A 17,199-nucleotide genomic window follows, 5' to 3' on the forward strand; every position below is an offset into this window, starting at 1 on the left:
CTACAAACTAAAACATAATTCCTCCATGCTTTCTTTGGTGTCCGTGACCATAGGCTCTTTTAAAATATATGTCAGAACGAGACCTCATTTCCCTAGTCTTGTTTACTCAACTGACTAACAACTGTTTCTCCAGCGTTTCTGCTGCACTCGTTCGTGTGCGGATAGTCACATAGGTAGAATCACCGCTCGTAGGAAGGTGGCTGTGTCTGAATCCTTTTTGCCCGTGAAAGTTACATCTGACATGAACACTTGTTTAATTGCTTTTCCAGCTTATCCCGTTCAGATGGTGTTGCATCAAAACAAAATACAGCATGCTTGCATCTGTCTTTGAAAATGCTCAAACACATTGTATTCCATTTCGGGAAGCGCCACATAATGATGAACACTTTACCCAGCTCTTTCCTCTTCGCCTAAATAGTTTCATTTTGCAACAAGTGGTACTAAAATTTTACCGGAACTAGGCGAACAATGCAGGCTGACAATAAGGGTAGGAGAAAGGACGACGGAGCACAGAGAACACTTCGTAATCGGCTATCTTCAAAATCTTCATATGCACAAAGCTGCATAGGGATTACCCAGCCAAAGAAGCAAAATTTATTCATAACTAAGTGGAATATAAAGTTCTTGTTTACAAAACAACTTTCATTAAGTAAGTACATTGCAACTCCTTACAGATGATAGAAACCGGGGAGGCTCCTAATTTCGCTGAGAATTGTTTGAAAGTGGAGAGGCAGAACTGCCACAGAACAAAGCTTACCGGGGTAGGCAGATTTGCGTAGCTCTGAAATTTTGCCAAGCATTGGCCGCAATCTTTACTAGGAAAGAAACTGGAGACTTTTACAGCGAAAAGCTTTTTTCGGGAGCTCATCCATACCAGAACTTCGCTCTCGTCCCCCGGTACACTCTCACCCTGCCGTTCCGGGCGCCCTACGCGCAGAACTTCCGAGTGCGACAGGGAGGAGTCAGACGTCGCAGTAACCGACGCCACCATACCGGCTCCCCCAGAGAAGCTTTCGTCATAAATTCTCCGGCTTCGTGCATTGGCCCGGCCGATTTGTCTCCGTGTCTGCGTTTCGAGCAAAACACCCTTCCTCTCCCACCCTTCACGCGCGCGCATTCCGTCGTCCCTTCGCGCGAGGCTCGCATGTTTTACGCGTTAGTGAAAGAACCCTGTTCCAGAGAAAAGCCGGCGTTGGCGTTACCGAAAAATACGGATTGGTAGAAAAGGTGGTTGTTACAACAAGCTCACGTCATCAACGTTACGTTCCTACAAAAAATTTGTGAATGCTGTACCATCCTTGTAGCACCTGTTTTTGCACAGTCCCACAACAGTAAAGATACCCAGAAGTTCTGCAGAAAAAATTGAGCTTCCGCAGAATCTCAGCACAGGCCCAATTTTTTAACGGGAAGTTTTTATGAACGCATTTTTTTTTCTCATACTGTAATATCTAACCCCAAATTCACTATATCTTCATATTCCTCCTCTGGACTTCTCAAATTTTCTATTTCTTGTCAGAACTGCAGCCAATCGGTTTCATCAGGCAGTTATAGCTACTCGGACGAACGCAGGACAAACAATAAATGCAATATTTTGCTACACATAGCAATTCGTTACCCAATGCCATCCCAAATTTTCTTAGAATATTCCACAGCTGCTTCACAATTACTCTCTGAAACGTACCGCATTAATTTTCTATGGTATTCTAAATTATTACTTGCGAGAAGAGGGGAAACTTTGAAAGTAAGATTTTTGTACGCATGGAAATTTTAGACCACTTCTGTTAATATCTTGATAAGAGTACCTGAAATATTCCACCGTCGCCTCGCAATTAAAAGTGATGTCCAAAAAACCTGGAACTATAGCGTGATTGGAAAAAGCAAAAATCACACCCCTTCTTAAGTCTAGAGATACCCAAAGCGCCTGTCTCTGATATAGGCGTCTTGCAAAATAAAGGCGCTTATTTTTATGCATTAGTCAACCATTTAGAAGCTGTGATTTTTTTGCATTTTCAACGTCTATTTCATGCCTTTTTTGCTGTGTTACTTTACTTCTCCTAAATAATAGTGTATCTTGCGGATCAACCATCCCTGGCCCGTCGAGTCGCCGAGCTGCTGCGCATTGTAGGTATTTTCTATAGATATAAATAAATCAATAAATATAATATTTACTGCTAAACCTTACGTGGGCTTTGAGTTTGTTTCAGCCTACATATTTTTATTTCCCTAAAGGCGTTCATAATTTATCCTTACCTTTTTTTGCATAATAATAATAATAATAATAATAATAAATGTTTTATTGCACATAATGATACATAGATCAAGGAGCGGGCCTGTCAAAGCCAGCAGTGGCTTGAGGGACTAGGCCCGGCAAAGTCAGCGGACGAGGGTGCAATAATTCAAATCAGCATACAAAAAAAAGTGTTGAATGATGGTTAACACTTGGGACGATTAATGTCAACATGTGGTGAACCGCACACCCATATACAAAAACAACAACAACATCAAAACAGACAACGCGTACAGATTACAGAAATGAGAACATACACTTTACAAAGAACCAAGCATGCTTTTTAATGCATTTTTTGATGATACCGAAAATACATCATCTGGCAAATCATTCAAAATTTTCGGCACATAAGCACAACGCCTAGCTTCGCCGAATCTTGTTGAAGATCGCGGAACAACAAAGCGAACACTGTTACGAAGGCTTCGGGGGGCAGTGTAACTTATTTTAAATTCACTAAACCAGATATGCCGTAAAACCACAGTTTGGACGAACAGATTCCAGAAGCATGGAAGACGAAGTGCAGAAAAGATGTTAGGATTAGCGATTGCTGGAGTATTGTAGGCTATATTTCTTAATATGGCCTTTAACAAAGAATCAACACGGTTTTTCCATCGAGTGGAGCAAAAAGCAAAAACAGTGATCCCATATCTGAGAGTACTGTAGACTAGAGCATGCGCAATAGTTTTTTTTATTTGAAACGGAACGATAGATTTAATGTGGAAAAATAACCAAGCAGCGCTCCTAAGCTTATTGCAGATATGCGATAGGGGATTGTGCCATGACATATCACTATCGAAGAATACTCCCAGGTATTTCACCGAGTTCGTGTAGGCGACCGGCGTGCATCGACAGGGATGACAGTTGTGGCTATGTAGAAAAACTGGTGCGTTTATTACTGTTAATTTTAGAGGAGATCTGAAGCAAACAAGTTGGGTTTTTGAGGCGTTAACCTTTAAACAGTTATCACTGAACCAGGTCATGGCTTTGTGGACGCTATTCTGCAGATTAAGGATGGCCATGTCGTAGGAAAAATGTTTTGAGAGCAAAACAGTGTCATCGGCGTACTGAAATACTAGACATTTTGAAATTACGCGCGTAAAATCATTAATAAATATGTTGAAGAGTAAAGGTGATAGTATAGAGCCCTGAGGTACACCAGCCTTCACAGGAAGTTTACCACTTGCGTTTTTAATCTCGTCTAAAACAACCATTTGCGATCGCTCGGTGAGATAGTTCTTAAGGACATCGTAAAATGGACCCCTGAAACCACTAGAATAGAGTTTCTGTAGAAGAATTCCGTGATGAACTGTATCGAAGGCCTTAGATATGTCTAGAAACAAAGCAACGGAAAACAAATTTTGATCAAAAGCCGAATACAGTTCATCCGAGAATTCCTCCAGAAGGGCTACCGTACCACGACCAGTAACGAAACCGAACTGTCGAGTCGACAGAATCGAAAATTTTTCAACAAATGATGACATGGTTTTCAAAAGAAATTTTTCGATAACATGGGAAAGTATGGGCAACATCGAAATGGGTCGATAGTTCTTCACGTCATCTTTTTGTCCCCCTTTGAAAAGCGGCCTAACTATCGCAGTTTTAAGATCTTTCGGGATGCACGCGGTATCAAGAAAGCCGTTTAACATGAAGAGCAAAATTTTGGATATCGCTGCAAAGTTCCTCTGTAGTAGACTAGCTGATAAACCGTCAATACCAGGAGGCTTATTGCGCTCAAAGCTGAAAATTATTTCATAAAGTTCATAAGGTGAGCATGATAATTATTTACACAAACATGGTCAATTTAGTAATGGCTTCCTTACTTCATGTGTTTGTTTGCAGCTGTTAATAGTAACAATTCACCTCCAATCGCAATTAACTCCGGAAGATCCTAAGGGTCAGTTCTTGGCCGCTCGTTATCCTTTATTTTTATCAACGTCTGACCAACTCATGTTTGCTCTAAATTTGTTATTTTGAAGAAGATTGTGCAGTGTTTTCTAGAATGACCAACAATCCGGCTATTCAATTTGTACAGCTTACCCAAATCCAATATTTCGGTAGCATGCATCACAGTGATTACAATCAAGGCGGAAATCTGGGCTAGTTGGTCTGTCCTAGTTACATGCGCTATTCTCTATATGAATGGTAATCAGTGATTACAAGTGCAGGGCAATTTGAAATCTTCGATCTAACACAGCAAGTCCCAAATATTTTCTGAATAACTTGGTTTTAAAGACGGTGACGTAACATTGCCGTTGTGTTAATGTAACAATAAATTTGTCTCTAAATTAGCACATTCAATACTTGACGTCTAAAGCAGTCAGTGCATTATTGTATATCAGAAGAAACAAATCACCTGCCCCGTCATTCTTAAAGCTAGTGTTATACGCGACCTATCTACTTTCACAACTATAATACGCGTCATCTGATTAAGACCCATACCGCATCATTCTAATCGATAAGGCTAAAGCTGTGCAAAATCGTTCAATCCGCTTCATTCTTACAACTACCGCAGACGAGCTAGCGTAATGCTAATGAAGATGACTTTAAATATGTTATCACAACGGATCTTTTATTTATGCTTATTTCATGAAACACAATGTCATAACCGAACTCTCTCTCTCTTCTGCGGATCCGCACAGCTATGTTCATGTCTTCCTGCCGTGATAATATTCTCACCAGTATCCCTCATTGTCAAACAAAACGTATAAGCTGATTCAACCTACACACCACTTGCATGTGAACAAAAGACCTTAGTGCATTTTAAAAGCACGCTAATTTGGTACACTAGTGTCTATCTCCTGTCGCTTCGCGTTTATGAATTTTTTGACCCTCATGCATTTTTTATTTTGCTCCTTTATGGAATGAATATTGTGTTTTTTCTCAATGTCATTTAGTGGTAATTGTAACTTTTCTCACCTCCTCCCTGATCTGGATATGTATGTATACCGTGAGGATAAAATAAACATTTTTCTACCTGCTAGCGACTTCTTACAAAAGATTTCTGAGATCTGAACATTACTGATCAGTATGTATATAATCGACTACACGGAACACCTTTAGGTACACTTATTTCCATGATCTAGCACAGCTAAGAACCTTCACGCATGAATTACCGCGAATTCTCTGAAGCACAATGCAACCGAGAACAAAAGAAGGCTAAAACATATTGAATTTATTGGGGTAATACGCCAAAATAGCAGAAAAAATATTCCACATTCCAGTGAGCGAACAGCAGCTGATAATCTACAGTCAGGAACCAGAATTAGTGAAAGAGTATGCCAGTCTAGGTCAAGTAGTTAAAACGGATTCGCACCACCTGAAAGCAATTCGTCGGACACTACGAGTACGAACACTTAGGCATGAATCAGGAAAGTTCTACCAAGGTATGAACTGCAGCCTATCGAGATCACTTAACATGATGGTACAGATTAGTGCTATTTAACCAGCAGCGGCTGTAGAAACTAATTTCGAGGCTGAGACGCAGTTTAAGTGAACTGGGGAGAGCCCGATGAACTAATACAATGAAATAAGTGTAACTTTATCAGGCGGAAAGAAATGTTTTGCGTATTTGAGAGAAAAAGCAAAAATTCATGATACTATTGCTTAAGCGCCGGTGATGAACGTGAGCCGTGTAAGAGTAATGAGCAAACGAGATAACAAATAATCGGTTAAATTTACAGAATTGTTAGCAAGAGGAGGGTACCGTTGCCACGGGTGATAGTTCAGCTTGTGATTGGAAATTTATGTGGAGGGGGAAAAGGGTTCCGACAGGAGGAATCCAGAAACAATGGAGTACAGGGAAGATAGGGATGGAAGAAAGGCATAATTGAAGAGCACTGGAAAGTGCCTGCGTTCCACAGCGGATGCACACTTATTGTTGATGGACATGCAGCTATCGTCTGCATGCACATGATGCAGTTTGAATTCTAGGTAGAGAGAACAGTGAACATGGAAAGGAAATCAGCGTAACGGAGGAGAGGATATTCAACAGAGTGGAAATTATGAAAGTTTAGAGGAAGCACATAAATGCGTTTTGCATGCTTTCTTCGAGGAAATTAGCAGTAAACTCGAATTGTGAAAGTGTGTAGTTTCAATATCTCCAGTATTTGCAAAGATAATTTATTGCGACGTATTGTTAGGTCATGAAGTAGTGAAAGCACTTGCGCCTGCCCCGGCTGATCGTCACGAATGCTGCTCACGTTTTTTTTCCTTAAAAAAGCATTCATTTAATATTTTTTTATGTTGCATGAAACTCCACACAAAACAAAATTTGTAATAAAAGAAATGAGACTTCGCCGTTGTTTCCAAGTGATTGCACGAAATTAAGAATATGAAGTGTGATTTTCTCAATAAAAAACAAGGTATACTCTGCTTGAAGTATTTCGCTAAAGGGCGGAAGCACTGACCTGACTCGCCTCTTACCACAGGTGCAGAATCTAAAATTCATAGAGCCGCCGCGGTGGCTCAGCGGTTATGGTGCTCGGCTGCTGTCCCGAAAGACGCGGGTTCGATCCCGGCCGCGGCGGCTAGAATTTCTTTGGAGGAGAAATTCTAGAGGTCCGTGTGCTGTGCGATGTCAGTGCACGTTAAAGAACCCCAGGTGGTCGAAATTTCCGGAGCCCTCCACTACGGCGTCTCTCATAGCCTGAGTCGCTTTGGGACGTTAAGCCCCATAAACCAAACCAAACCTAAAATTCATAGACCTGTGTCATAAATAGAGACCGGATTTTTAGGCACTAAAAGGCATGTTTTAGGCGCCATAAATAAGCGGCTAAAATTGCATTTTAGGCACCTAACGGAGAAAAATAGGCACTATAAACTTTATCAAAAGTGCACACAGTTCCGAACTTCAGCGCGCAATATCTGCCGTAAAATAAAACAAAAAAACAGCAGGAATGATTTGGGACCTTAAGCAAGGTGCTAACATTAGAAGCCGTTTTTTTTTACAGCTGTCGCGCAACTTTTCGTACAATACACATGCTTCAGCAGAGCAAAAGGGACGGTTACCAATCCTTTTAAAACACTTTGGTATAACTCGAAACAAACAATTCGCATGTCGTGTACAAAAGTAGAAACAATGAACACCTTAACAGGAAGCCATGTATTTAGGAATTTATAGAAACGTTGTCAGTGCAAAGCATCTGACAAATGAGTTCAATCTTCGCTCACATAGGAATTGAACTTATTTATTGCAAGCATACATGATGCTTCAAAATTAATAAATATGCTGTCATTTGTGTAAACAGTGTTTTATAGTTTGTGGCTTCACGTGTCTGGAGCCACGCGACTATCAAATGGTGCTTGCCATTAGAAGTGTCTGGAAACCATAAATACGAGATGCTAGAAAATGCTACACACAGTGCTGCTTGATGCCGAATATGTCGAAAAGAATCATAGTTTTGCACGGACCTACGTACATCCACAAGGATCCATGGTAAAATAAGCATCATCCATCTAGAAATCACTGTTAAAGCAATGGAAGCAGTCATTGAGTCATTTACTCTATGGTTTGAGTGCACGAATACGTTTTCGTATGCATGCACGACTGCCAGCTGTCTAGTGTGGCCTGCTCCAACAAGATTACCGCCAAATGCCATTTGATGAAGATGGCATGCGGCTGCGGCGCAAGGAACGAAAGTAAGGCAGGTTACCCAGGTGGAAATTTTAACCAGTTAAACTGTTTCCAGCAGGTTTATGGAACATTTTACAGTTGGTTTCAATTGGAACCAACTGGGAATTATTTGGACGAACCTATAACTTGTTCCGTATACTTTCCGGAATGTGGTGCCATCTGGTCAACTACCACTTTAACAGCCAAAGTCATCAACAAGTTGCTACGATAAAATGGCAGAAAATAGGAAAAAGGTTGCTTCGATATTTTCGGCTGACGTGGTTGGTATTGTGTACGCAGCCGGCGTAGGTGCAGTGTTCACCACAGCCAACTGACGAGATCATCTCATGTTGCCACGTGCGTGTTCTACTCAAAACCGAAATGGATTCGAAAGCAAACAGAATTTGAAAGGAAAACCACAGCGTATTTAAAGCCCCTTTAATGTAAAATAGGGCATTTTTAGGCACCGACCTCAGAAATAGGCATTTATAGGCACTGACACCCAAAATAGGCATTTATAGGCACTATAAAAACAGTATTAAACATATTTTCAACACCTAATTCGTGCTCATATGTAAAAATCGTGCGCCTACGAAGCGTTGAAAAAAATAGGCATTTGCCTAAAATCCGGTCTCTAGTCATAAATATACATATATATATATATATATATAGTACTAGCAAGTCAGAAAGATTTGCAGAATTAAGGGTTCACAACAGTTCGATTATCTTTGTTTATTACCAACATTTGCTGCGGACGGAGGACAGGCCTTCGTCAGGGTATACAGTCTAATATATATATATATATATATATATATATATATATATAGAGAGAGAGAGAGAGAGAGAGAGAGAGCATTATTTTATCCGCAGCTTGACAGGAAGTGTTAGTGGCGTCAACCAGGTGTGCAAGTTCAGATCGAATTCGAGCTCAGTTTTCTCTCTTGATGTAGACTAGTGAAGGTACATTCGACAAATACAACAATGAAGACAAGAAACTATGCTAGAGTGAAATGTGACAGTTGAACACTACCGGAATTTTTCTGCAGAAAAAGCTGACTGGACTGCAAAGCCAATCGAAAATGAAGCGCCCTGTTTCATCTTCCATTTTTAATCCAAGAAGGTCGGGCTGCCTTCTCTTGTTTGCATACATCGTAGCTCTCCGAAGACTTCCATTGTCTGGCGATGACTGTTACTAATATCATTTATTATTTACATAGTTCATTCATTTATTCCGCCATTCTACTCAATCCTTATTTTCTAGGTATCTCACGCAGTCGCTGTTGGAATTTTTTCATTCCCTTGGTCTGAGCTTGTACATCGTACGCATCGGCTCTATCATGGCCACTATTTCTGACGAGCCTCGGAACCCAAGGGAGCTTCATGTTGCGTCCTTGTATTCTGGCTCTTGTAATGTTGTGTATGATATTTCTAAGCAGTGGCGTAATTGCTTTTCGACAAGTAAGTGTTGTTGGTATCCTCAGAGAATCGATGCAAACAATGCTGTTCCGACCCACGCATTCATTACTTTTTCTACGGCCATACAGATGGTGCAACATTCAGCATTAAAGGGAGTTGCGCATCGCGGAAGCCTCACTGTTTCTTGCCGGTAAACGTGTACTACTGCGCTTACGGCGTAAAAACTTGAAAACTAACTAGTGTAGCACGTAAAATCTTTCAACCAATAATGGCTATCAAAACCGCCTTCCGTGCATGGTTGCTAGAGCTCGGTAGCAAAGTCACTTAATGCGTCGCTGTTTTGTGTAACTTTCCAATTCATCCAAGCTTTCACCAGTGTAAAAATGAGATAGGTCCAACCTGACGACACTAATCTCTCCGGCTGAATGGACTAAGCATTCACTTTAAATCTGTGGTTGAGAACTACTCCCTTACTGCAAAGTACAAGTGTACTTGGTTTATGGGCGTTACTCACTCAGGCTAAGAGGGAAGACGATGTGGAGTGCTCCAGATAATTTCGACTACCTGTGGTTTTTTAATGTGCACTGACGACGCACAGTACTCGGGGTTCTAGCGCTTTGCCTCTGTCGAAATGTGACCGCCACAAACGTGGTCAAACCGCTTCTTAAAATCATAACAACTGAGCCTCCGCGAAGGCAAAATAGGAGTTGGGTACATAACTTACCACGTAGGTGAAGTCTAGCATGGTGACGCAAGGTATTCTTCGGCGTTTCGGGATGGTCGTGCCGATTGTGCCCAAAAGACTGATGAGGATGCAGCCAACCGCGCTGAGCTTTAACCCGGCAGAAACGAATATGTGCAGACTTTCGAGCTGCAAGAAAAATGGGATAAACATTTTGTTTTAGGTTCTTGTGTCTTGGCAAGTTCATTGTCTCTTCATGCAAAATATTTTCCCTCAAAGTCGAAGAACGGAGTTCAACGAAAAACAGTTGCTAAAAAAAAGAAAGCAAGGTTTCGAGAGCTTGAGCTACAGATAGGAAGTACGGGGCACTATGGTACATTCGGCAATGGTTGATGCCGGTGGCCGCTTCGTGCTGGTTGCAAGATGTCATGGCAACTTTTCCGGCTAACTTATCTCTGCCTGACTATTCCGTGGGCGGTATTTCCCCTCATTTCGTGTTAAAACGGTCATCAGGCCTTTCGCCATTCACTGCAGGCATGCTAAAAATTCCAGATGTCCTGAAAATCTCAGAACACGTGCATAAACATGCGGCTCTCATTATCCTCCTACGCATCATAGCAAACGGGCGAGAGCGCCCATGGAAACGGTCTACGCGTGCACACATGAAAGCAAGAGGTAGTGAGCGTTGTTATCGGCGAGGCAGCAGTAACATATTTAAGAAAAAAATGCGCACCAAAAAACCACGAAGATTAGTAAAGTGATAGTCTATTTAGATTCTCGTACAATCTCTTTGCTCTGGTGATATTTTCTTAGCAAGCTGTAATCGTTAACAGTTAATAAAAAACTGACTCTGCACCAGCAGCCTGTCGTGTAGTGACTGCTAATGGGCTAGAAACACGCCGCATATCAGGAGGTACCATAGACGCTGAATATTGAAGTTTTTGCATCTGAGATGTAACAGCGATGTTCGCAGTACTAGGGCCGCTATTTTCCATCTGTATATGTTGTATGGAATACATTTCATAACGTCATCGCTGCAGATAGAGCCATTGGAACCGAAAAGAGCCTGCCTCTGCCTTGCGCTCTGCAGTTAATTAAATGTCTGCATGCGGTGAAGCAGACAGGCGACAACATACAACGATGTTGTCGCCCTCTTTTTCTGAACAGCGGCTATAAGAATTTAGTTTCCATCAATATCTATATCTCGGTGCTAATCGAGAGCCAACAAGCTCAGGATAAATCCGGTGACCCATACAAGAACCCACAAGTGCACAGGCGCATCGTCCAATGTCTTGCTCGTCTCCAGGAACATTTTCGAGCTCCTATGACTACATCATCAAAGTAAAGAAAGCTTGCTTTCTGGTCTTTTTCACCCAAGGTTAATGAGCACAAGGCATTTTATTGCCCTCTTATTCTTCTTTTATGTCTGTACATAACATTGAAGAGTTTCTTAGCGTTTTGTTACGTGAGCAATGTCTAGTGGAGATTTTATTTTGTAGCTGAAAACTTCATGCGTAACCTTTAGTCATTTGAATTCGATCATTTATGCGCATAAGGTGCATGGTAGCCAGATTCTTCTTGTGTATTATACGAATATTTTTCTGTTCCGCTTTCTTCTTCACTATATTTTTAAATCTTAGATTTGTTTGCGCATTATATTTCCACATATACTTTTTTAATATCCCTCATTAAGACAAGCATTCATGTCAGTAGATGTGCTTCGGCATTCCTGCCTTTCCAATCAAAATATTCGAAGAACAAATAGTTTATGCAACACCTCAAATAGCTGCGTTCAATAAGGCAGCCAAAACTTTTTCTAGCTTCTAGTGTTTGTTACTCAAACCATCGATATTTTCAAGAGCTTCATGCAATACTATAAGCAGCGTTTTACATATCTGAAAACTTCTGAAATAATTATCTTTACTTGTTACAATGATAACGCCCTAAAATTGTACAGTAACTTTCACCAAAGCTCGTAATTTCATAATACTGCCTAATCTCATAGTTTGAAATGCACAGTGTCAAAAAGTACTGTTACTGGGTAATTTGAGAGATAACAAAATCTTTTCCACAAAATTGCAAATTTTCATGTTATTTTTTCACTTCGGATATAACACACCTAGTGGAAATCTAGTTAGAAAACAGAAAAAGTGTGCGAATCACAAATAACTGTCCAACTGTCAATAAATTACTGCTAAAATTTTGTTCCCTCTCAAAATTCTCACGACTGTACATTTATTAACCTTCATTTTTATGGGCCGCACGCAATGTACCCAACGTTACTTTTTAGTTCAAAATTTCAAATAACCTACAAAAGCCTACAAATTCAGCGTCTCCAGTAGCCTCCGTACAGTTTCAGTACATTGAATGCCGCAAATCCCCACAGCCAGAGACGCATGCGAAAAATGGCGTCTTCGAGAGAAAGTTGTGTGACCAGTCGACTGTAATAACAATAAAATCATGCCCAGATGCCAGATAGCGCTAAGGCAGAGTGCTTGACGCTGGTCGTACTACCAGTTTAAGTAATTTCTGATTTGCTGAAGTTTTTGGGTTCAAGCCTAGGTAATGATTCCAGCCACGCTGTGAATAACAGATCTTTCGGAGAGTGGCTTCGAACTCACGGGCTTGTTTGCGCGCTGTTCCTAACGAGGTGTGCACACAGGTAGCATGAAAACTGGCGCAAAAGCTGTTAAAATCCACACGTCGTCTTATTACTGACAGCAACGACTGGCTTTGAAGGACTTTGTACTGCTTCGTTTATAGAAGATGCAATCATATCTAGCAATGCTGAAGTAAAGCATTTTTCAACGGGGAAGTTTATGAACGCAATTTTTTCATATATACTAAGATTTCACTACAAAAATCAATAAATCTGCCGATCGCTATGCATCTTGTTATATATAAATCCAATATATCTTGAAACAAGAACTTCTGATATTGGAACAATATAAACTAATGTTATGGAAATATTGGACATAATGGTCCATTCTTCCTCTGTGTTGTAAAATCTTTATTTTAAAGTGTTTCCATCGCTCGCATCGAGTAGGTAGCACTATCTTAGCAAAGAAATCGGGAACGTTTATGGCAACAGCAAAAATGTCAATACCAAAAAAATGCAAGCCTGCTGCCGGAAGATCTAAGGATATGTTCATTTTTCTAGTGAAACCTTACAATATCAGAAAAAAATTACGTTCATATACTATTTCCCGTTGAAATATGCGTTGTCCAGAACTGTGGCTAAGAAATGAGCCTTGCTGCCTTGAAATTGAGATTACAAGCGCGAAGCATCCACATAAACAAAAACTAGAATTACAAGAGCGAAGCCTCAAAGAAAGTTTTGCACATTCTTGGAATCAAATTTGAGGCCTTAGCCGTAACACATTCTCATGACTTCTCCACGGATTTCAAGCGTTCAGTGGTGTCAGCCGTGATATTCTAGAGCGAGTATGGAGCCCTTGCTTTATTAGCCTGTGGCTGTTGCAGGAGCCGTACAGTGGCATGAGGACAAAATGAGATGTTTTGGCACTCAAGGTAGTGTCACATAAAAAAATACCATGGTAGTTGTTAAATTCATTGAACCCCATACTGCCTGTAGCAGAGCATACATTTGGGCTAGTTGGTGTGAATTCATGGTGGAAAACAGCGCAAACTAAGACAGGGAACCCAGACCAAGAGAGGAGACACTACAAGCGCTGTAGTGTAGCGCTGTAGACACTACAAGCGCTCCCCTCTTGTTCTGTGTTCGCTGTCTCAGTTTGCGCTGTTCTTCCACCCCATACTACGTGTGTATTTTATTTAAGCATCTTTAAAAATTCGTTGAAAAGCTTGGCACAGTTAAATAAATATGCGACTGGTTGATGCTTGGGACTAACGCCAGCAATTCAGCTCTGCCATGCGTCTTGTCTAAAATATGGGTCTGTTTTTAAAGGAATAAATTTGACGTTCTCTGTTATTTTTGCGCTTAGCATTAGCAGACCATCGCCTCTGTACTCCTATGTTATGTAAGCCAAAACGTCTAGAAACCAAAAACCAAAGGCCGTACCGGCTGTTCTATGGGAACTGTAACCGGTGTGTTATCAATGTACGTTTGGAGGTAAGCCTCACATCCGTGAGAAGTAATCCTGACGCATGTGGTACTTCCTTTTACATCCTCTTCCGCTAATGACGCAAGCAGTCATTAATATTTTCTATTTTTCTGTGTGCTACACAAGAGACCATGTTACTTCCGCAAGGGCTGCCACCGGTGCCCTTAATTCGCATATGCCAGTGAGGACATTGCCCGTTCCTGTAGCGCAAGATGAATAGGCGGATTCCAACTGCTCGCGTCGCGAGCCTAACACAATAGTGCGCGGCCTCAGACAGCTGGCATCGCATTACTACTTTTACACCAGGGTCCGTCATCTTACACTGGACGTCATCCGTGTGCTTGGTGTCCACAGAAAACATTTTGTGTCCGTACTCCCAATACTCCTTTGCCAAGTCGTTGATGGGTGCTATGGGTTCATTCCTACCTTCCCGGAAGCAGCACGCACAATCCTGAGTGGTGTCGCGCTACTCAAGCGCTTGAATCCCAATAAGTTCTTCAAACCGAGCAGAAAAAACATATGCGCCGATAATGGTCTTTTTGCATCCAAGGTCCGGCTACAAACGGTCTGGGTGGCGATGAATAAATGAAAGATCAGACCTGGATCAGGCAGTTGGTATACTGACTGATTCATGTATTGCATTGTGTGGTAAATTTAATACCTCCTGTTAGGCTCGAAATGTCTTCCGGGCATAAAGGCAGTTCGGGACTGAACTTTTATGGATGTTCCTACAAGCGCCCTTCTATGTAAGCTAGCCAAGAGGCTTTAACATGCGCTATATCTACATAACAGATTCGCAAATGGAGCGAGCATACTTTTCCTGCAGCCTATATACCTAACGTGGTTTAGTGACGTGGTTTAGTAGTAACGTGGTTTAGTAGTTACGCAGATCACTGTATCTACAACAAAGGACCGTTAAAATTGGTGATGACAAGACATACCGTCAGCAGGCGTTTACACTGTCAGCGGATTAGGCGCATGTATTGCCTCGCTCATCATTAATCTAATTTGTTCAGCACTGACGGTCACTGAAAAGGATAGCTTTTAGTTGCCAATTAGATGCGCAGTCAATAAGAAAGAAGGTCCCTGAGTGTCCTTCCGCAAAGAAAGGCCACACCGTCTTTGATTGTTTCGATATAATGATCGTTCATTATTTCGACACCCAGGAGAATGCTTCATAGAGCAAGGTTAATACGAAAAAGTATGAGCATGAGCACATTATGCTACTGTGCTCGAACAGTACACTCAAAAGGATTTATCCCGCGTGGATCTCTACCCATAAAAAGGAATAAGTCAGGCGGCGCAGTGCACGGCGTTGGTCTTTGAGTTTGTACCTTTTGTGCATTTAGGTAGGAGGCTTTGTTTTTCTAGGTGTGTGGCCATTATTCTTTGCGAAACGGTGTTAAGGTTTTGTCATCCACTAGGCAATGCAAGCCAATCAAATTGTTCACTTCCCTATATTTCTTTCTGGGATCTCTACTAATAAAAGCTTCCATGACTAACACCAATAAGATGAAATTAAAAAATCAGGTCGTTGATTGCCTACCTCTTTAAGATCATCCATTTTCACAGATGTCAGCACGGGCAGCCTGAATGTCAATACTTCAGCGGAGCTCGTTGTTGAGAGGTGCAAAGAGGTCTGAATACAATTTCACTTCTTTAAAGACTTAACTGAAATTATAGAGCAATATTTGTGAAAGTTCACTGCAAGCGCACGTAGAGCTGCAGACAACCAAGCCAAATGGTATTCTCGGCAAGCTTCTGCCGACCCATATCAACTCCAGGTGCTTTCAGCGGCAAACAGCTATGGTGCCATGTGGCAAGTGTTTTGCAGCCCGGCAGCTGGCGCTTTAAACAGAAGGCTTTAACAAGCTTCAAACTAGGTCGGTGGATCCCAGCACAAGAGCACGTAGAGCCAAAACAAACCAACCGTACTCTCGATAACCTTTTTCCTACTCATATGCTGCACAGCTGCATTTCATCGGTAAAAAAAGCGTTGACGTCATGTGATACGAGCTCTCGCTGCTAGGAACTTTTGGCAGGAAATAACTACATAAGGTATTGAAGTGAGTAATCTTGGTACTTTCTGCAGGAAAATGTTATGCCACAGTTCAGACACGCAGGCATTCGGAGTGTTTAAGCTAAGCAGTGCGAAGCCTTAAAAGACTACATCGCTCTGTATAAAGGTTTCACTATTCTAGTATACTTGGAATCCCCCCCGACTACAGTCCGAACATGGAGGCGCCTATGAAAAGAAGTGCGGAAGAAGACACCTTCACTCGTTATCACTTCTTTCTCTTTTCAATGTAAGTACCAGAACATAACCTAGCCATCTTTTTAGTACTATCTGCAACGTGAACTGTTCAGTGCAACAGTAGCACAGCATCTTGAGAAATTACCATTTCGGCGGTATTTTTTTAGTAGCACTTGCATTATTCTTTTTACAAGCTTAAAATAAAGCTATCTCGCGTAAAGAATTATCACCTAAAAATGCGATCCCTCGTCGCGCTGTTGGCTGCATCACAAAAGCTCGCATTTCAAGAACATGGTTACAGAAAATCATCTCTCTGTCTTGGTCGAGGATAGCCGTAAGCACAATTTTTTTTAGGAGTACCGGCGTGCCACATTCTAGGTATTCAATCTCACTGTGAGGTCTCGTCTCGGCGAGAGACAACCGTCTGTCTCTCGGGCTGTTGAGTACAATGTCCAGTAAAACTATGCCGCTCTCGCTGTTTCGAAAGGGGTTCGTGCCGCGCCGAAGGATGGGGTCATGGCTCCCTACGAGACCAGGTGCATGCAGGCGCAAGGATCGTGCAAAACGCGCGCCGCTGAGGCTTCGCTCACACGCCACAAGGACTGCGCGTCCACGCTCGGGCTGCAGGGGACAGTGCGCTTGCGTTGTCTACCACGGGTCTAGAAAGACGTTGTTGTTGACGCATGCGCTGCTACGGCGGCAGCGCAGCGCAGCGTGCAGATGCCAGCGGCAAGTTTTCACCCGAAAAGCGCGCATCTCCAGAACAGGTGTGCATCGCAGCCGATTCTTCTTGCACGAATAATTAGACGAGTTTAAAGAACTTTTATATCAAAAGCGGTTTATAATTCAGGCGCAAAAAGATTG

At 41.8% G+C, this 17,199-nt stretch overlaps 1 protein-coding gene across 1 annotated transcript in view; it reads right to left on the minus strand.

Annotated features, from left to right (window-relative positions):
* LOC149333346 (ATP-binding cassette sub-family C member 3-like) overlaps positions 1-15,817 on the minus strand; it is an 89,807-nt gene extending 73,990 nt beyond the window's left edge. The window contains exons 1-2 of the mRNA XM_089558636.1: positions 15,628-15,817; positions 10,039-10,185 (exon numbers count right to left, since the gene is read on the minus strand). Of these exons, the coding sequence (XP_089414762.1) occupies positions 10,039-10,185; positions 15,628-15,645 (165 nt within the window). The 5' untranslated portion in view covers positions 15,646-15,817. The remainder of the gene's footprint in view (positions 1-10,038; positions 10,186-15,627) is intronic.
* Positions 15,818-17,199: the final 1,382 nt, after the last annotated feature.

This window comes from Amblyomma mixtum, chromosome 8, assembly GCF_055824585.1.
Source record: "Amblyomma mixtum isolate Tamu chromosome 8, ASM5582458v1, whole genome shotgun sequence".
Classification (NCBI taxonomy): Eukaryota; Metazoa; Arthropoda; class Arachnida; order Ixodida; family Ixodidae; genus Amblyomma; species Amblyomma mixtum.